Source organism: Ochotona curzoniae, unplaced genomic scaffold (genome assembly GCF_017591425.1).
Source record: "Ochotona curzoniae isolate NIBS_2020 unplaced genomic scaffold, NIBS_Ocur_1.0 scaffold_4683, whole genome shotgun sequence".
NCBI classification, from domain to species: domain Eukaryota; kingdom Metazoa; phylum Chordata; class Mammalia; order Lagomorpha; family Ochotonidae; genus Ochotona; species Ochotona curzoniae.
This window is the reverse complement of record NW_024467121.1, coordinates 15085670-15106716: the sequence shown is the minus strand read 5'-3', so window position 1 is coordinate 15106716 and position 21047 is coordinate 15085670. Positions and strand designations below refer to the sequence as shown.

The 21047-nt window shown below is 51.0% G+C and overlaps 1 protein-coding gene across 3 annotated transcripts; it reads right to left on the bottom strand.

Annotated features, from left to right (window-relative positions):
* Positions 1-1454: 1454 nt before the first annotated feature.
* Positions 1455-20366, bottom strand: GATA3 (GATA binding protein 3). 3 transcript variants are annotated; one of them, XM_040967910.1, is made up of 6 exons: positions 20203-20366; positions 19176-19822; positions 16333-16869; positions 11051-11193; positions 7041-7166; positions 1455-2993 (listed from the first exon to the last, which is right to left on the bottom strand). In XM_040967910.1, the coding sequence occupies exons 2-6, from the start codon at positions 19414-19416 to the stop codon at positions 2709-2711; spliced, it is 1332 nt and encodes a 443-aa protein (XP_040823844.1). In that variant the 5' UTR covers positions 19417-19822; positions 20203-20366; the 3' UTR covers positions 1455-2708. The 3 variants fall into 3 exon arrangements, with proteins under 3 accessions (XP_040823844.1, XP_040823842.1, XP_040823843.1); XM_040967908.1 differs by having other exon boundaries at positions 11051-11196; positions 20203-20365; XM_040967909.1 differs by having other exon boundaries at positions 11051-11196; positions 19176-20365.
* Positions 20367-21047: the final 681 nt, after the last annotated feature.

Below are 21047 nucleotides of genomic sequence, written 5' to 3'. Positions count from 1 at the left end.
ATTCAATAACTGCGCCAGGTGTTTTTCTGTTACATTGGCTTTTTAACTGTTCTAAAGAACCCAAATCCTCACATATTTTCCTAAAAAAACATGTGAGCTAACACAACTATGCAGAAAATAAGACAAAACAGATTGAAAACCAAATAGGGGTACAATTTCCCCCAAATTACTTTTGCAATATTTGGATCTACATTCTTGTTCCGGGTTTAAATTCTACTATTGTTCTTCTTTGCCTTATGTTGAAGGGGCTGGGGGTGGGGGGACTTTGGGCACTGTGTCACCAAGATCCCAGCAAAGGACGTCGGCTCCCATTAGTGTCATGGTATTCTCCAAGCCCTCACCTTCCAAATTCCTCAATGAAGTGTTCTGACAACCCCTCCACCCCCACTGGCAGCAAAAGCCCAATGGAGCCCTGAAAACCTTCACACCCTAAAGAAAACACTGAATCACTGTTATCATCTATGTCTATTTCCAGAGCTTTTGCATCACCTTCTGGAAACATCTTAGGTTCATATCAGTGTACAAAGTGACATGCCTTGGAAGATGGAATGGCATGAGGAATCCCATCCTAGCTGTAGCACCTAGAATGAAACTTAGCTGGGGTACTGAGTCTGGGATTTGTCTCCTGGGGTGGGGGACCCTCCTTTCCACCCTAAGAATGTTAAGAATTTGAACTCCTGGTTCTTAAGGTGAAAGGGCATAAGGTCAGAGTTCTCCAGGGCAGGAGGTGGCAGATCCTGAGACCCTGGGACTTAGAGCATGAACTTGCCTGTGACAGAGGTGGCAATGGATGACTCCTTCCTTGGGTGCCTTGAAAGTAACTGGAAACAATATCCAAATCACAGGGCATTAACTAGGAACCAGTGAGATCTCTACTGGCATCTCGGCTATTCTCTACTCCTTTATTTGAGCACTGAGTTTGAGGTTTAAAATATTTGCTAAAAAAAGCAGAGAGGCAATTAACATCTTTTTTTTTTTTTCCTAAATGTGTGCCATCCATACACTTTGTGTCCACAGAGCAAAAGGAAACCAGGCAGCATAAGTTGCAGAATGGTTATGTCGCGTTTCACATAAGTTTCAATATACCCTTCCACCGTGGTGTTAGAGAAAAAGCAAACCAGAAATGAACTGAGGCAGGCTCTCACAGGGCTGAGACCCATCGCTGTAGCCGCCACTGTGAGGTGTGGAAACCTTCCCACTTCTCAGAGGACGCCTCTGGAGAGAAAACCTCAGCTCGCTAGGGGGGTGCCCCAAGTTCCTCCAACCCCAGCATGAATCCCTCCAGGCTGCCCGTAGAACTGCACGCATTCCCAGCCTCCCAAAAGAATATATGTTGACTAAACTGGAATGAGCATTGTCTCCCAGGGAATCAATTAAACATTTGTTTAAAAAAAATTTTTTTTTCTTAAATTAACTAGAGCTACCAGATTCTGTAAAAGCTTGGCCACCACTTGTTATTTTAAAATAGTTTCACTTTATTATGATTAGTTTTAGAGTAGTATTCCAACAGACTGTATTAAAGGCAGTGATCACTAACACAGAACATGACAGGGCAGACGACAATGAGCCAGGCAGCAATCAGGACGCGGGGCCTTGCAGGGCCAAGGTCGCTGACATGCACGGCGGTAGCCCATACATTGCTACCCTCGGAGCACAGGCTGCGAAGGGGATGAGAAGACAGATACCGCTGTCCCGTAGAAGCTATTTAATAAATATCATCCAAAAAAAAAACCAAAATAGAAAACAAACCCTCCGAACCACAACCACCTTAGGTCAACCGAATGTAATCTAGTTTATTCAACCAAAAAATGGGAGAAAGTAGGAAAATATTAAAACAACAGAAAAAAAAAAAGAATAATTCTTAACACTAGCAGTAAATAAATTTATACAACAATTCAGTCTGTATAATAGGATGAAATAAATCTACATCTTTTCTTATTTCGGTGCTTTGAATTATACATACAGACAACAATTACAGGGACTTATTCACAAAGTATGTAGGCCTAGGGATAGACTATTCCAAACCCTCAGTGGCAACGTGTGAGTTCTTAAGAGCGACTGCCCACAACTGAGATTTGCTGCGCAGAGACCCACAGCTTGGAACGAATGATTTGCCTACAACGTTTTTCTTTTTTTCTTTTTTTCTTTTTTCTTTTTCTTTCTCCCCCCCACCCCACTCTTAATGCATCAAACAAGTGTGGCCAGTGAAAGGAAACACAACTGGCAGTGAGTCCATCTGGATCTCAGACCTAGCTTCTCCTGAATTTGCACGCTTTGTTTCGCCCAGATTCCTTACGATGCTCGGTGTCCTTCATGCTTTCCTTACAGCTACCCAGGTGCAATAAAGTCTTCCTCGAACGTACAGTTATTTCTTATAATATAAGTTATATGCAATGTTCAGTGGTTTTTGTTGGTTTTTTTTTTAAATTTTTCTGTTTTGTTTTGTTTTTTTTTTTTTCACAGCACTGAAGACCCTGTTAAATAGGGAATATGAGAGTCTGAATGGCTTATTCACAAATGGGATCCCGATTCAGCGGTCGCCGTGAGCTCTTCTGCAAAAGTGGCAACCGTCGTTTTGCTTCTCGGCCTTCGCCAACACACATCCATCGCGATGGGGCTTCATGATACTGCTCCTGCAAAAACGCAAGTAGAAGGGACTGGGGGGGGCTCTCTCTCGCTCAGAGACCTGTACACATCGGGCTGGGCTCTTAACCCATGGCGGTCACCATACTGGAGGGATGGTGAGGTCCAAAGGAGAGGCTGGACGGCGGGTGCATCGGCGTGGGCGTGGTCAGCATGTGGCTGGAGTGACTGAACGGAGAGATGTGGCTCAAAGAAGACATGTGTCTGGACAGGGCGGCCGGGTTGAACGAGCTGCTCTTGGGGAAGTCCTCCAGCGTGTCGTGCACCTTTTTGCACTTTTTGGATTTGCTAGACATTTTTCGGTTTCTGGTCTGGATGCCTTCCTTCTTCATAGTCAGGGGTCTGTTAATCTAAACAAAGATCAATTTTTTTTTTTTACCTTTTTTTTTTGCTGCCTTTGAGATGTTTTCTCCCACACTGACACAGGCTACGCTGGCCTCCCCAAGGCCAAGGGTCTCTTTGGGTTTGCAGTTGCACCTTCCTTCCCCCTCAAACCTGCTTCCTTCCCAAGAAAGCCAAGTCCTGCAGACTCGGTGTGTGAGACGGGCACTCCAACAGGAGGCCTCCAGGACTTCGTGACACCAAAGGATAGATCTTAGGCAAGATGCTCCATCCAGAACGTATTCGTTAAACTAAGCAGCAGCAATGATTGTGGCGGGGAGAACACCTGGCACTGTTGGCACGGTGGGTCGGGCAGCCTCTTGCGTGCCACTATCCACCATCTGGGTGCCTGGTTGAGTCTCAGCTGCCTCACTTTCAAACCAGCTCCCTGTGTATAACGCACCTTGGAAAACAGCGCAGGAAGGCCCGAGTGTCCCTGGCCCCACCACCCCTCAGGGAGACCTGGTTGGAGTTCTGGACTCCTGGCTTCTAGCCAGTCCAGCCCCTTCTGAGTGCCCGGGGTTCGAGTCCCAGTTGACTCCTAATTCTACCTTCTAATGACGTGCACCCTTGGAAAGCTGCAGGTGATGGCTCGGGTCCTTGGGTCCCTGCTGCTGACATGGGAGACCTACGTGGAGTTCTAGGCTCCTGGTAGAGCCCTGGCTGTTGTGCCCATCCGAGGAGGGAACCAGAAGGAGGGAGCTCTGTCTCTCTGTTGACTGAATAAATTTTAAAAGAACAGTGCAGGAGAGAAGAGGCTATTGAATAATCTTTAAGAGGGAAACACCATCGTTCCATCTACTCATCTGATAAACCTAACTTAGGACTTAGAAATCCCTACCATGTCTTTATGTGTTTCTCCGCCTCAGAGAGCCTGCGACTGGAATAGCCTGCTAGGGTCATTTTTTGGTTGCTTCCCTTCCAACCTGGCCTTTGCGTAGTGACAGCTGCTGTAAAATCTGTCCCTGGAATGTGTGTGCACCAAGGCTGTGCCTATTCTGCTGCCTTGCCGTGCTGGGCAGGTGCACTCTCCTGTTCCTGCCTCTTTATTCCTAACGACACAAACATCAGCTAGTATTTAATACCCACTTGAAGTGTGCCAAGCACCGTGTTAGCAAGCAAGGTGCTCTTATCCCTCAACAGGAAGAGCAAAGATCAAACATGGACTCTCATTCTGAAGACTTCACTCCCTCAGACAGCCAGCCCCATCCCCTCTCTCAACTCTACAAAGTCCACTGAGCCCACTCCCCGTGTGGAGCGTGTCAAACTGACCTCAACAACGAATAATCGAATATCCACATCTAGCCAGGTTCCAAGGGAAATGTAGCAAAGAGACTCCAAGAGTCCATGTCTGGTTCCAGCTTTTTCAGAGTGACCCAGGGGAGCTGGGGGAGCCTGGCAACCAGTCATTTCTAGCAGGGTTCTTAACGGCAGAGAAAGGGGTTTCTCCTCGCTCTGGGAGCTGCCTGGCTGCTCCCAACACCAGAAACAACAGCTAAGGAACCGAGGATCCAAAGAACCAAGTTAAAACATGCTGCTGGGAGCAGCAAGCGCCCAGCTCCCTGGGCTCACCTATAGAAGCTCCACACTGAAGCTCACACCTCCTTACTGCTGCGCCTGCGGAGCAATGTGGGTAGTGGGGTAAGAGCCAGCCGGGGAAGGTCACGGCCAGAAGAATATCTCAGGGTTCCTTCCTCAAAGTTCTCATCAAGATAAAGAGGCAGCCCCACAGAGATGACAGGAATCTACTCCCACATCCCATCTCCCTCAAGATACTGTGTAGATACACCGGCTCCTTCCTCTGGCATCAGATATACATAGCCAGATATCTAAATATAATATCTGGTTACACAGATAGCCACCCGGTCCCAGATAGCTAGTCACAACACCACCCAGACACGCTGATAGAGCGATATGCAGTTATCTAAACACCCAGATAAGAAGAAAGGAAATTATGGCACACAGCTACAGATCTCTGGATGGGCAGAACAAAACCTAACATGGAGAAAATGTTAATAGATTACTATCTCTGATTGTTAAGCATGTAGAAATCGCCTCCTTTCCCCAAGTTCTATTGAACCAGAGAACACAAAAAAAAACCCCTAGCTGGGGGTGAGCATGTTTCTATCTCTCAGTCACAAGAGCTCAGCTACAAAGATACAAATATGTTTAGAAAGGGCACCAGCGAGGCCAGATCTCATCACAGCTAACTGTTCAAAAATATATAGCTGATTGATTTCCCACAATCCCTACCTCCGTGGAAACAGGAAAGAAATGCACATATACACACCATTCCTGATGACTCTGATATGCCCTGAAATAGGGGAGTGTTTACCTTCTAATGGTCCTCCCATTCATTCTAATTCTACTGGACACCGGGGAACATGCGATACCCTAAAATCGCGCTTGGCTCTTGTATTTTATCAGCTTCCTCGCCTCATAAAAGCTTGATTTTCTGAGTCATAATTTCTTCAAGCAAAGCTGACCAAAAAAAGCATTTCTGTCCTGTCTACACCTTGGATCTTGCTAAGGCTGGACTGCACTCAAGAAACAGGAAAGTTGTTGGAGAGCCATAAACGACAAAACCAAAATAACTTCACGGCTTATCCCGATGTCGGGCTAGCTACTCAAACACAAATGCACCCCCAAATCCTCAAGATGGGAATCCCAAAGCTTATCTCCACTGCAGGGACAAAAACTCTCCCCAAAATAAAACTGAGACTTTGCTTTAATTGCTGGTCACGGTGTACAAACTTTTCAAACTCTGAGAAAGAGGAACGGGTCAAGGTTAAGACTCCAGGTTCAAGAACGCCGGGTACTGCACAAGAACGGAGGTCAGGAGGACACTCAGCAGGAAGCATCCACTGCTCCCCAAAGTCACCCTGAGAAGTTGTGCATGACTCACAGCTTCCTCCCCAGCGCCCAGAGAATCCTGGGTAAGACAAGTGGATTGCCAGAAGGGCCCCAAGCAAAAAAAAAAAAAAAATCCCTGCCTCTTTCCCATTCAGTCTTAGAGTTTACCAAAATCAGTTGGCCAAGAGATTTCAGGGGAATTAGAAAACGTTATACAGGAGCAGAGGCAGAGACAGGGAAGGGAGAGGGGAGACATGTCCATTGTGTTCTATGAGATTAATGTAAACGTGAAGCTTCATCAGGGTCACCGTCAACAGTTCTTTTGCAGGAAAATTACCTGACTTTTTTTTTCCCACCCCTAAAGATAAAGCTATTTTCACAATGGGAGGAGCTAAGGCCCAAAGGTTAGGAAAGATCCGGCTAGTCAGGGTGTCCAGCATCTCTCCTGCTAACACACTGTCCAGGGGGAAAAGCTGGGCCATTTCTCCCTGCTGTAACAGCCCCATGCAGCCTCGGTCCTTAGGAACTCCATGAGCAAACGCTGCTTAGGACAAAGACATCAGATGAAATCTCTCAGACATTTCATTTCATGCCTTTTAAACAGAGAAACCATTTAAAATTCCAGGCACAGGTCTAGCGCATACTCTTTCCCCCTCAGTAACTGGAGGGGTCCTCCGGGCTGCAGGAACGCCTGTGCCACGCATGACAATTGTATTTACCTTTCTCTTTCGCTCTTTTCCCTCGCATGCTCTCTTTCACTTTTTGCAAAAAGTTGAAAATGCAAGCAAACTTCACAACAGACTTGGTAGGTTACACTTCTTGATTTCCATGGGGAAGATTTTTTTTCTTTCTTTCTTTCCTTTTTTCTTTTCAAACCCAGACAGGCCCACCAAGCATATCAGATTGCCACACTTCATGTCATGTGTTCAAAACATACTCAGTGAGTCATGTCGCGCTCTGTCCACAGACCCCTTCAGGCTCAGCGAGACTAGGCTGGGCCAAGTCATTTTCTCAACAAGATCCTATTGCACTCATCCTGTGAGGCCCATCTTCTGACCCCAGAGAGATGGCAGAGGCGACTGGGCTGCTTCCAACTGCATATCACCATAAAGGGATCCGCCCCCCCCCATCACACTGTTCTGGCTGGTCCCGGTCCCACTTACATTGTGCAGCTTGTAGTAGAGCCCGCAGGCATTGCAGACAGGGTCCCCATTGGCATTCCTCCTCCACAGGGTGGTTGTGGTGGTCTGACAGTTCGCACAGGAAGTACCGGCTCTCCTGGCTGCAGACTGGAAGCCGGGGGGGTGGCGGGGGGGGAGGGAGGAGAAGGTAAAATCAGAACAAATGTTAAACGTGTAGTCATAACTACACAGACAGGCTTGAAGGGGAAAAAAAAAGCAAAAGAAAGAAATTATCATTGAAATCAAAACTATCAAGTGGCCCACATGAAAGTCATCAAGGTCCCCAAAAGCTGCCTGGAGAAGAAAGCTAGCCAATCCACTGGCTTGGAGTGTTCGGGAACAGAGTAACACGGTCAGTATACAAGGTGTGGTTCTGCAGGACAGAACGCTAGCGGCTTCAAGAGCCAGAGCCGCTACCAGAAGCTTCAGGGGCTGTGGGCAGCAATTCCTCATGACTCAAGTGCATGTTGGCACCGGCCTTTGAGCTGTCTTGTTCACCAGCCCCAAGCCCACAGGAGGGCTTAGACAGAGAACCTAAACCCCAAGAGGATTAGTGAGCACACAGTCTACTGGGCATCAAGACAGCAGCCGCAGCCACAGCCGCACTTAGATCATACAACGCCAAGACCTCCCGGGACAGGACAGGTCTGAACATACAAGGCACGCATGAACAGGGCAGCAAGCAGCACCAAGCAGGCCACCCTGTGGAACCAGCGCCAGTCCCCCATGCACACAGCCAGACCCTGGCTTGCAGACCCTGGGACTGCCACCCTCCCTCCCTGTGGGTAGCCACCAGTCCAGAGAGAAGATTTTCCTTTCGTTTCTCAGCACAGTTACGTATGTCAGATAACTATTATCTGTGTGTGTGTATTCACATATGTATGTATATATATATGCACACACACACATATATATTTTTTAATCTCAAGGACTGTGAAAGAAAATGCAGCTGAGTTCCTACACACAGACACCTATCTCCTCTTCCTCACTTCCCACAGTAAAAAGTCTGGAAGTTTGAAATTATTCCTGTACCTGTCTCCAAAATACTACCCAGGGAATGGCCCGGGAAGGGGAAGGAGTTTAAGTCACCTTCGCCTGTGATCAAGGACACACTGGTATGGCTAGAAAGCACGCGCTGGAAGCGACAGGCATGCCAGCACACTTCCCTACCAATATTTTCCCAAGCGAAGTGCCAGGCGAAGCACCCAGAGCTGCCGAACAGGGAAAACCCAGTGGCAAACTCCAAGACTGATTCCTTGTCTTTCAAAGCCACTAAATTGTTCCATAAATACATTTGTATATGCTAGAAACAACAGAGCTATGACTGTTTTTATTTTTTTAAGTAACTTTTTGGTATTCGAAGAAACTGGAAATTAAAAACGGCTCTTATGTATCACAACGCAGAAGCGAATACTTCTTTTGTTGTCTACTTCGAGGAAAATAACTCAGGGGGTCCGGAAGCACAGATGCCACCACCACAGGCCTGTGCCCACAACACATGCAGTTCGACACTGAACAGAACTACTTCACTCGCAGCCCCTTGAGGAGAAAAATGCTACACGTAAAGCCAGTGCTTAAGGCTCTTGGCAATTACATGCGATTAGTGGTAATAAGAAATACTTGGGTCTCATTGACTGGCATCAACTCCCAGGTCTCTCCACGCAACCATTTCAAGCGCAGAGTGCAGCCACATTGTGCCAACTGGAAAATCAGTGTTCAACGACCAAGGCCAGGCTCTGGATGAGAACATAAACACAAAGCCGGCTCAAGAAGACGGCTCCAGTGCCGCAAAGTCAACGTAAACTCCATACACCCTCTCCAAGACACTGGCTCACCAGCAGGGAGTATTCACAAAGCAAGGCACTCAGCTGTTTGCCAGCTGTGAGACAAGAGAACGTCCTGGTAACACCAATGGAGGGGAAAAAAAAAGAATCCATGGCTCTAGTCTTGATTCATACCACCTACTTCCCGTACTCGTTTAATTCTGTGTTCAGCCTTTCACAGAAGGGCTAGCTACCTTAGGGGCTGAGTGACCTTTAGCCAACCTGCCAATGGAGAAAATGAAAATGGCAAGCCAGAACAAGGGAGCTGGGCTAAAAGGACCAAATGACAGCAAAGGAGGAAAAAGTCAGTTTCAGATGTTCAGAAATCGAGCACATATAAGAAATTAAATGTGTGTGTGTGTGTGTGTCCCTGTAATTATATGAATTTTATAGAACTAAAAGCATCAAATCGCTCAGCACAAGATAGTTAAGAAAGAAACAATAGCTTAAAATGTGACCACCAGTGAATTACAGAATTAAAGGTAATTACTACTCAGAGTTCAAGAGGTTTCCTATGAAAGATGATGGAGATAAAGTGATATAAAACGGAAGTAGAACCCCCCTCGGCCATCTGTACAGATAGTAGCAGAAAATGTCAAATGAACTCCTGCTCACTAAACCAGGCGGGGCACATGACACTTTTAATCTGTTTTTCCCTTCTGTATTTTAACTTTAAAAAAGTATAATGGCCTCAGACATATTCTAACAAGAAGCCTGCTGTTAGTTTTCTCTTTCTTTTTTTTATTCGTGAACACCAGGTTTTCAGTGATTCAGAACAATCTTTTGTGGTGTGATCACACTCACTCGGTACTCACACCTCCAGCCATTTTTTTTTTTTTTGATGTTTAGGTTGGGGGAAGCCAAGTTGTCATTTAGGAGTTATCTCTAGTGCTCAGATATCCGGCAGCTTTTTCCTAGGAAGTTACTTTAGCACATGAGAGCAAAGAAAAAAAAATTAGAGAGATGCCAAGCTGCGGGAGGAGGAGCAGGCGGGAAGTTGAGAAAGTTAGAGACAAGGGCAAAGATCAGAAAGAATCAAGCCGCAGATCAAGGGTTGCCAGAAGTCACATGGGCTCTTCCATCCCTAGAAAGTTTTTCCTTTTTCTAAAGAGGATATGAAAGGTGTTGAGTTGCACTACGTTCTGATGGGGGAAGGGAGGGGGGGAAACAAATCATTCTTTAAAAATCCTACAGCGGTGGCCTCCCCCCACCTCGAGAATGTGACAGATGCTAATTCACCCATTCACCTCTGCGGGGGGGGGGGGGGGAATGGTCCCCCTGCCCAGTCCCTCAGCCTCACAAGAGAGCCGCTATCCCCACGTGCTCACAGTCATCCGTGCTCACAGCCGTCCTCACCCAGCCTCCGCTACTAACACACCTGGCCAGAATTTTCCAAGTCCCCCGGCCAAAGGGAACCCCTCCTGCTAGTCTTCTTGATATATGCTTGCCAGTATGAGACTTTGCCAACCTCTCCTAGTGGTCAAGATGTTTAAAAACAGGAAGGATAGAAAAATCTAAAACATACTTTTTTTTTTCATTATATATAAATACGATCACCCTACTTTCTGGCAGATGTTCAAACAAAAAATGAGACCAAATGTGACCAAGAGACAAGACAGATTGACCAAACTTTTCCCAAAGCCCTCTGAGTGAGCAGGAGGCTGGCTGCCTCCAGAACGCAGTGAATGGGCCCCATCCAGTACTAGCACAGCAGAGTCACCCACAGCTCGGAGCCTGCAACACCTCCCTCAGCACACACCTTCAACAATCTCAGGAACACCTTACAGGTGGTTCCTGGGCCTCTCCACTAAACCCACACACTGAATTTCTTGTCTGTGCAACGGTGATCCTCAGGGCATCTGAAAGCAGCAGCCCTGCTCCCACCGACACAACTACTCTATTAGGGGAATGCCTTTCAGATTAGGGTTTGGAAAAAAAAAAAAAAAACGTAGAGAAGTGACTTAAGACACATGAAGAGTAATTAGAATAGAGTTTGTTTTGTTTTATAGCTGATTTGAAAAAAAAAAATCTAAAAAACCAGTCCCAAGCAAGCCAAAATGATATTGAACTGTCCTGCCAATTTCCTGTCGAAACCTGTCCCTCCTAAAGAGAGGAAATGAAAAACACCAATGGTCAATATGGCGTAGCTCCTCGCCTGCAAAAACTTACCAGCCTCCTTTTGGGCTTGATGAGCGGCCGGTTCTGCCCGTTCATTTTGTGGTAGAGCCCGCAAGCGTTGCACAGGTAGTGCCCGGTACCATCTCGCCGCCACAGCGGAGTCGAGGTCGCCCCACAATTCACACACTCCCTGCCTTCTGAAAACAAGAACACGGATAAGTCACTTCAAGAAGGGACACACAGCCACAAAGCTGACCATACTGGGCACAAGGGGAGAAGAGGAAAAGCCAGAAGCTCTCCTTGCTGCCCCCTCTCCCGGGCAGTATTTCCACTCCCAGCTTCTTTAGACGATGCCCCCCACTCCCACCCCCATGGAACTGCCGTTTTGTGGCACCATCATTCCCCTGCTCCAAAGTGGTGGCAAGGAAAGACACAGCACAGCACTGGAATTTATCTCGGTGCTGATTGACCTGCTGGGGAAGACCAAGCTGAACCACCCAGGAAGGCAGACTGCAACTTGAAAAACTCCCCCTGAGCAAACCCTAACACGCGGACAGTGGCAGGAGCAAGAAAAAAACACCCCGTTCATTTCCCTCAAAGGAAAACAAAGGCGTCCCATTATCATCAGCAGGGTTATCTGCAGGGATTGATTAAGGAATGAAGAAGAGGCTGGCGAAAAGGAAAGATTAATCCGTGGCTAGATAGACAAACAGATAATAAACCAATGTACAGATTGATCAAGGGGCTGATTGATTTGAGTAGCTACCGCCTTAGACTTCACTTCCAACAAAAGCATAAACGGCCCCAGGTACAAAAGAACAGAGTACTCTCTCCTTTCCCTTGCTTTCAGCGCCTGGGACCTGTACTAAAGTGACGCTCTGGCCCCTGTTTGTGTAAATGCAGTGTACACACAGGGACCCTGGAGGAGGAGGAAGGACAGAGGAAGGCAGACCAGGATAAAAGGGAAGGGTTGAACTAGGACAGAGAGTGAGGATCAGCTGCAGATCTGCAAACTAGAGCAATTAACCCAGGAGAGGGTGGCGCTTGGGCGGCTCATTAACCAAGGCCTGCCTGCAGCTTCTTTTTTGAAAACACAAACAAGCAAAATAAACAGAAAACCGGCCAGGCCAGGTTCATTTGAGCACCATTCCCTCCCCAAAGTGGGGCAAAGTGGGGCTGGAAGAGTGACCCAGCCTCAGCCCCCTCCCAGAAAGATCCTTGGCAGACCTTTCAGACCCCGGGACATCTGTTTGCTGATGATGTCTTTTTCAACTTTTGCCAGAGAATGATACTTTTCTGGTAGACTCTCCTCCAATTCTCAGGTGGCGGGAAGGAGGTAGGCTAAGGAGCTGGGACCCCGATTTTCTGCGGGAAGTAGAAGCAGCTCAACTCAAGTGGGTCACCCAAACTAGGGAGACCCAGGGGCTGGAAGGGAGATGCTGGAGGGTGGCCAGGGGAGAAACATGAGCTCTCAAGATTGTTCTAGTTTAAGTGATAAATCAATTAATGCCAACCTACCAGGAAGACTGGGGGCAGCGGGGGGGGCGGAACCAGAGGTGCTGGGGAATTCTCACCGTTCTAAAAAGGAGGACAAGTGTGCCAGGGCAGCCCTGGGAGCTCAGGGGCCTTTGGAAACCCCCAGACCGAGGATGAGGGAACCAGAACAGCTCTAATCTGTGGCTCCAGGGACAAGTTCTGCAGGAACTTCTGCCACTAAAACAGGGTCCCGTCCACTCTTCCATGAGTCTCAGGGGTGACATCCAGTCCTTCTAGTCTTATTTGCTTTTCCAGAATTTTCTTGAGAAATTACAAGAAAAAAAAATGTTCCCTTTCCCTGCAGCTTCTAAAAGGGCTCTCTGAGCCGGGGGATAACACAGGGTCTTGCCTAGATCCAAGAACTCCTGCAAATGATTACAGACAAAACTCTTGCAGGCCAAAGGGACAGGCCAAGGTGCTCAACAACCCTTCCCGGCTCTCGGGTGTTAGACTGCATCACATCCAGATGATACACGCTTGCAGGGTCTGGAGCCCGAGGGACATGATGTGGCCTGAAGGAAGGAGGAGCTGGCGAGTGGGTGAGGCAGTGCCAGCTGCAGCCCAAACCATGAAACCATAAGTCCTGTCATTTATGTTTCCCAAGTGGGCCCTGGGTCAGCCCTATCTGCAGGCACCCTGATCTGACTTGGGCTGTCAGGCCCAGTCCCCAAATCCTGCTAGGACAAGGCCATTCAGGATCTAAGCTGTATGTGCATCAGGCAGAGGGTGAGGTGGGGCTGGCCACTGCAGCGGGGAGCAGGGATGGCTGCCCTGTGCCTAGGCACTCTGGCTCTGGGAAGACCTCCCAGCCCGACCTGATTGCTCTGATTTCCTTTCATTTTTCAAGCAGTGCAGAACGGAACAGTTTCCTTGACAGAGGGGCCCTGAAACTCATGACAGTCACCTCCCTCCCGGGGAAGGCTCTGCACACTGCAGCAATTTTCTGTCGATTCACTCTGCAAGTTGGCCACTGCCTCATGTAGGTTTTTTTTTTTTTCTTTCCTCTTTGTTGCTTTTGGTTTGTGACTTGGGCACGCAGGGTAATTTTTTTCCTAATGGAGATCCATCCCCCGCCCCCTCCCTCCTGCTCATCTCTTCCCTTCTCCTCGCCCCACTGCCTATCAGGACCTACTCAGGCGGACACCTCTCTCTGAGGTGACAAGAACCACAGAGCTGTGAGGCCTGTTGACATTCAGCAGCCATTTTCAAACGGCCCTTTGCGCCTGGCACTGCAATCCTGATACCAAGGCTGTGCAAAGCAGGGAGAGGTGGGGAGGTTTAGAGGAAGGTGTAAGGAGTTGCCCCCTGATGCCCAGGAGCTAAGAAATGGCCATGGCACTTTGCAAAAAGAAAAAAGGAAAAAAAAAAAAAAAAAGGAGAGCTTTGTCTTTTGTGTGCACAGATCCTGGCCTGAGAGCCCGGGCGTTAAGAAAGCAATAGGTACCCTAACCACAGCTTCAACCGTTTCTCCAAAACACAGCAGCCCTGACAGTTCTTCAGTCCCTTCCTGCAGCAAACGCTTTGCACAGAGGTTCGAAAAAGAAAGCAAGCAAAGCAAGCCACCGCGAAAACCAAGAGAATCCCCTCTTCCAGAATTCCCACCCCATCTACCTACCCACCCACACCGTGGATGCAGCTCCTGGAAACTTCCCCTCGAGACTCCCCAAAGAGCCCTCCCTTCCCTGCCTTCCCCGGTCCCCAGGCTGGCTAGGTGTGGGGCTCTAGGTTTTGGGGGACTGTGAAAAAGGTGTAGGAAGGAGGAAATAAAGAAAAAAATTGTCAATGGCCTCACCCCACCCCCCCCAAAAAAAAAGGTATAGGTATTTCCAGCTCTGGTTTAGGAAAACCACAGCTCTTTCCCACCCACCCCATGTTCCAAATCCCAAGGAAAGATAGAAAATGAAAGGACTAAGCTTAAGGCAGAGAGTGGGCGCGATCCAGAGGGAGAGTGAAGCACAGAAACAAGGACAGGGAAAAACCAGAGTCTTGGAGAAGTCACTCTGTCCCCCAACATGAACCGCCACCTCAACCTCAGAGACCACAACCTTTCCCCCACCTCACAGCCCCACCAGAAAAGAGGATTTAAAAAAAATCCCATTGCAACCTCAAAGCACACAGGTTGGCTCTTTGCCTCCAGCCAAGAGTTTTGCTGTAACCCGTTTCTCTTCGGTGCACTGCCTCCGCTGCCCATAGTACCACCACCCCAACGCGGACAAGGCCTGCCCGCGGGCTGCCCCGCTCTGCACTGGCCAGTCCAGCCCCAGGCAGCAGGGGCAGCGCCTTCCTCTCGCTTTCTTTTTGACTCCACAGCTAGCCCACCTCCCTCTCCCTGCTGCCTACTTTCATGTACTGAACACGCAGGTCTGAGCTTTTCTGTCAGTCTAACCGCATCCGGACTCTATTAAAGTTCCTGGCTTGGGATAAACAATGCAACTGTCGCGTGCAGCAGTCTGAAAATAATTGGATTAGCTAAAACATATCAACTAAATAGAGACAGTCCTGCTCAGGCAGTCGCAGGGAATGTCACCCTGGGAAAAAAAAAAAAAAAGCAAAACCCTGAAAATTGATCTCATGGTCACTGGGCTCCCAAAAGCCTCCCGCCCAAGTGGGGGAGCTCGGTTCAGGATTGCTCAGCTCCAAGCCCAGCACCTCTCCCCGTGACTGTACCTCCGCCACACAGACCCAGGGCAGAGAGGCCAAGTGGGCACAGCGGACTTCCCAAACGGGACACACCTCCTGAAATTCAAAAATCACCTCCCTAAAAATCATGTGTTCCAAATACAGTTTCCAGCTCATCTCCGATCAGCCCTCGTCTCTTTTTCTGACTCACCTTGGTTAGAAATAAAATCGGTGAGGGATGATCATATTTTGAAAGCAAACCTCCCGTGTGTGTGTGTGTGTGTGTGTGTGTGTGTGTGTGTGTGTGTGTGTGTGTGTCTGTGTTTTAATAAAGCTATACCCAGAAAGTAAGTGCAGCAGGCCTGACCCCAGATGTGATCCACTTTTTGGGAAAAGAGAATAAGCAGAGACAGCCCACACCTGGAGAACCTTGCAGTCAGCTCTCCCTGCTGTTGCTGGCTTCAGGAGTGCAGGAACACCCCCAGCCTGCTTCCTGCCCCCTCCCAGGCACCACAGGTCGCCCTCCAGGCACCTGACTGCCACTCAGCTCTGCTCACACGAGGGAGGCTCTCCATCTCCATCCCCACCCCATCCAAAGCACCTTTAACAGAGTCCGTGCAGTTAAACTGAAGGGATCCCCAGTTTCCACCCAAGGAAACTAATGGGGCTGCTTTGGCCCAGGGGGACTTTCCTCCTGTCCCCCCCCAAATATATTATCTCCCTCCATATAGACCTCATATACAAAGGCTGCACTGTCCTGCAGACCCAGCGGGCCCCCTCTGAACTGAGGACAGCAACAATCCCAACGACAAAGGCCAAAGGGGTCACAGGGGAGACCTGTGTGTAGGCTTCTGGAGGGAGAGTTCTTTCTTTCTTTCTCTTTTTTTTTTTTCTAAGCATGAAATCCCTAAAGATGGATTCCCACAGCCAAAAGCGGCCCTGCCCTAGCAGAACCTAGGAGCCCCGTGGCTCCAGGCACGATTTTGTTTTTGTTTGTCTTTCTCCTTCCTTGGTTCACTGGGGAAGTTTTAATGCAGATCCTGTATCCTGTCTGCTTCCAAGGCCAGGTATGAGAGAGGAAGGAGAGGACCCTCTCTCCCAGCTGCGCCCCTCTTTTTGGTCCGGCCTGATTCTAGAGGGGAGGGGAGAGGCTATCCCATGGAAGAAGCGGCTCTTACCTGTGCTGGACCGCGCCTTGGGCCGCGACTTACATCCGAAGCCGGTGGGGGAGCCGCCCAGCAGGCTGCCGGGCGGGAAGAGTCCCGAGCTGTATTCCGGCACATAGGGCGGGTAGGTGGTGATGGGGTGGTGGGCCGACGACGACGCCCCGGCGAGCGCAGGCATGCTGCCGCGGGAGTGCGACGCCTCCAGCTTCATGCTGTCGGGCAGCGGCACCTGGTACTTGAGGCACTCTTTCTCGTCCTGCCGGGCAGAGCCGGCCGAGCCCGGGGTGGACAGGGACGGGTCCGGGGAGACGTCCTTGGGCGGCGTGGGCGGAAAGGTGAAGAGGTGCGGGCTGGAGTGGCCCGCTGACAGGGAGGACGACGAGGCCGGGGGATAGACGGACAGCGGCCCGGGGGAGCCGTGGTGGATGGACGTCTTGGAGAAGGGGCTGAGGTTCCAAGGCGAGGCGGTATGGTGGCTGCCCAAGGCTTTGCCGCCATCCAGCCAGGGCAGCGATCCGTGCAGCAGCGGCGGGCGGCACACCTGACTCCCTGCAGCAGCAGCAGCAGCGGCGGCGGCGGCGGCGGAGGCCCGAGAAGGGGGAAGAGAGAAACGCACGTGAGAGGACCCTGGGACACAGCTGGACATTCCCAGCCTCCCTGGCAACCAAATGCCAAGCACATCTCTAGGTGTGACCTGCACCCTCTCTCCTACGCTGTCCCAACAGATGCAAACAGGGCCTGTGCGCCTGCCTCCCCGAAGAACGCAGGGAAGGAATAGGAGAAGGGCCCTGGGGCTGACTGGCCTCTCCAGAGAGGCCTCTAAATCACACTTCCCTGAGGTCCCTCTCCAGAACCTGACTTGATTTATGGGTTTGCTTCAATGGCCCAGAGTTCCCCATCCTAGCCTTAATCCCAACCAGCCAGATAAGAGAGTCAGCTGTAAATGACGAGGCCTGAAAGGAGCCCGGCCCCACCTCTGAACAACACCCGAGAGTACAATATCCCGGATCCTACACTAACCAGTAACACCCAGCTCCCCAGTGTCCACCCTCCAGAAGAGGAAGCTTGGGAAGTAACTCGGGGAGCATCTTAGGGTTACTTCCAAGAGACCTCAGTTTTACTCAGAATTGACAAGGTCCCGAAAAGATCTGAAATGGGATTGGCAATGAAATGTTGCCTGCTCGGGCTGCGGGGGCAAAGTTTCCAAAGCTGGACCTTGAGATGGTCAGTGTTCCTGCTTTTCTCACCCTCCCAAATCCTAGAGGGAAACTAGAAGAATCAAAGGACGCCGAGTGCCCTGTCTACCTGAGTCCCGAGAAACCAAGGACCCCCTCATTTGGCCTAAAGCACACGATTTGAAGGTGACCATAAACTCAAGGAAGTGTTCCCACTTTAAGCAGGGAACGCTGGCTGCTGAATCTTTCAATCCAGCACTTGCCTCAGAATCTGTCATTCTATTCAGCCATTAAGAACAATACTGAAAGTAAAAATCATGAGATAGAGGGAGAGAGAGAGAGAGACAGAGGAAGGGGAGGAGGAGGGTGGAGAAGAGTTCTCTGAATATAGCAAGGGTTAAGATTCATATTATGCAGGAAGTAGGATAGTAAATAATATCAAGTCTGCACCAACCACATTTCCACTTCACTGTTGATGTGCACACAACACAGGCAGAGAGCGCCCCATTCGCAGAATCGGCTCTTCAAAAACCCAGCGACAGCAGGGCACAGGGCGCCTACCGCAGGAGGGGCCGGTCCTGGGGCGCCCAGCTGGTGCCCTGCAGACCTCGGCCTCCCTGCACCTCATGCTCTCTCCAGTCCCGTTTTTTTCTGCTCCTGTTTCTTCTTTAAGGAATAAACTTTGCAGCTGCAAAGTGTGAACGGTTTCGCCCGCTTCACTACACAGGCCTGGGTTTCTTGCTTTCTTTCTTTCTTTTTTTTTTTTTTTTAACACCTCCGGAGTCTTCTAAAACTTGTCCAGGTAAAGGAGACAGAGGCAACCAGAGTGCCTCGTGGGCAGAGGAAACCCTGATGTGTCTCCGGTGGAAACCTCTTAAAGGGCACTGTGGTAGGCCCCAGAGGAGAGAGGGAGGCAGGCAAAGGGGTAACCCTGAAAGGGAAGACGCAGGAAAATTCTGTGCAGCCGGGAATGTATGAAACCCAAAAGCTCACAACCTTAACCTAGTCTTTCCTCCTAACCTCACCTTCAAACACTAGAGTTCCATTTTCGAAACCAAGAGGCAGGAAATCTACCCAAAAGCCACTAGCCTCAAACGCACCAGCTTGGGGGAAAGGCCAGAGGCGGGGTGTGAAAAAATACTTCTCTGGGGCCTTTCTGAAAATATGCCGAGAGCGACAAATGCAGCTACGTGGGCAGAAGAAGCCCCTCACCCCGTCTAGGAACACGCCGGAGACCACAGGGAGCGCGGGGCCGGCTGCAGGCACCGAGTTCCGAGGCCGGCTCGGCGGGCGCCGGCTCCGCAGGCGCGGGGAGGCAGAGGCTGGGCGCGCCTGGACCTTCCCGGGCCTCCAACCCTGCGGCTGCACCGGGGACACGGGCTGCAGCTCGGCGCCAGCCAGGTGAGTGCCAGGCCCCCTAGGAAAGGACCGGCCATCCAGAGACGTCTGCTGCCACTCTCTCACATATGTGTATAAATAAGTTTTCTCGACAAGCAAGACAATCTCCTAGTCCATTTCCGGGCCCCCAATTTTTTTTTCTAACTTGAAAATGAACCAGTAAGTATACCTGGGGGAAACTTTCGTTCTGTCTCCCCAGCTCCGGATCCCACCCTTCCTGTCCAGGGCCGGGAAAGCGAAGAGTTGGGGGGTGAGGGGTGGTCGCACCCCGGGCAGACTCACCGTGGTGGGTCGGAGGGTACCTCTGCACCGTGGCCCTGACCGAGTTTCCGTAGTAGGACGGGACGTGGTTGCCTTGGCCGTCGATGTTAAAAAGTACATCCACCTCCTCGGGCAGGGGGTACTGCGCCGGGTCCATGTAGGAGTGGCCGAGGCCCGGGTGGTGCGTGTCCGGGTGCTGCCCGTTGAGGACCGCGGGGTGATGGTGGCTCACCCAGCGCGGTTGGTCCGCCGTCACCTCCATGGCCTCGGCTGCGCTCGCGCCCTCTCGCCGGGCCCGGAACCCGCGCGCGCGGAGAGGGAGGGCGTCGACCTGGGAGGTCGGGGGGCGCTCCCGCCGTCCGAAGGCCGGGGTCGGGGTGAGGGGAGTGGAGGGGGGTCTTTCACCGATTTGTTTTCGGCGGGGGAGCCAGAGGACTAAGAGGAAAAGAGGCGGGCAAACGGGGAGGTCTGGAGGAGAAAAAAATAATCTTTGAGGGGTGGTTTAGTAAAAAGAACAGAAAGGGGGAGAAATCCAAAAATTAAGTATGGAAAGACTAAAAAGCGACCCAAGCGGGCGCAGGAGGCGAAGACGCTGGATTTCCGCGGGTGACGCTGCTCTGTACCGGGGTTCCTCGGCGGCGCCCAGGCGGAGTCCCTCCTCGGTTCACCTGCAAAGGAAGCAGCGGGGAAAGATCTAAATGAGCCCCCAAGTACCAGAGCACCTGAGAGCCCGGGTGGCATCACCTCCCCCTGGAGCAGCCGCGCCTGGGGCGCGCACCTCGCGCAGCGCGGGGACCGGCAGAGGTCCCCAGGACATCCCCGCCCCGGGCTCGCGGCAGCCCAGCACTGCCCAAGCGGCTCCCAGCCTGGAGGACAAGTCCCCCTCCCTCGGGGACGCCGGTCCCGGGACCTGCCTTCCAACCCCAACAAACCCTTCACGAAAGCAAAGAGTTGCGTTTTGAAAAAGAAAATCTTCAAAGGTCTCTCCAAGTGGAGAGGGCGTGTGGGAGAGAAATTCAACTTTTGAAAAAAAGTCAGCAGTACCAACCTGGGTAGCGAGGAGCAAAGAGGAAGAGGAGGAGGAGGAGGACGCGTGTGACCTGCCCGGCCAGATTGCGTGGCTCTCTCTGTCTCGCTCTCTCCGTCTCTCTCTTCCCCCCTCTCTCTTCCCTCGCTCAGTATTTTTTTTTTTTACAGGGAATGCATTCTTTCTGAAAGTATCAAGACGGCGCCAGGCAGCTCAGTGTTCGCAGACAGCTGTGGCGCGACGCAACTTAAGGAGGTTCTAGTGTCATCCGCGCCGGGGGGGAGGAGCCTGGCGCTGGCGAGGAGGGGACAGGAGCCCCGGCACAAGGAAACTGCAACCCAAACCGGCTTCCAGGGCTGCGCCCCCACCCCCCGCACGCCGCCCCTCCCCCGCCCGTCCACTGACCGGAAAGGGGCGCCGCGGAGGGGCGGCCGGCCGGGTGGGCGAGGCCGGCGGGCGGCCGGGGGCCGGAGGGGCGGGCACGGCGGGGGGTGGGGATGGGGGGAGAATTCCGCGCTCTGGCCCTTTAAATGTGGCACAGGCTCCTGCCGATTCATTCGGGCTGCCTGGATTATTCCGTCCGGATGACACCGGCGTGCCCCATTCATAAAGTTTAATTTCGACCAGCAGACTTGTTTTTTTTTTTTCTTCATCGCTTAACAGGCAAAACTTTTATTATTTCATGCAAGGTTCTGGGGGGAGAGTGTAAACATCTGGAAATGTGTGCTGCAGGTCAAACTGCTCAGAAACCCAAAGCGCGTGCCTGCCCAGGTATGCTTTTCATTGGCGACTCGAGGTGGGGACTCCGGCGGAGGGTCGTCCCTGCTGCTTTTGTCACAGTTTGCTTCCTCCGCACCCCACCCCAC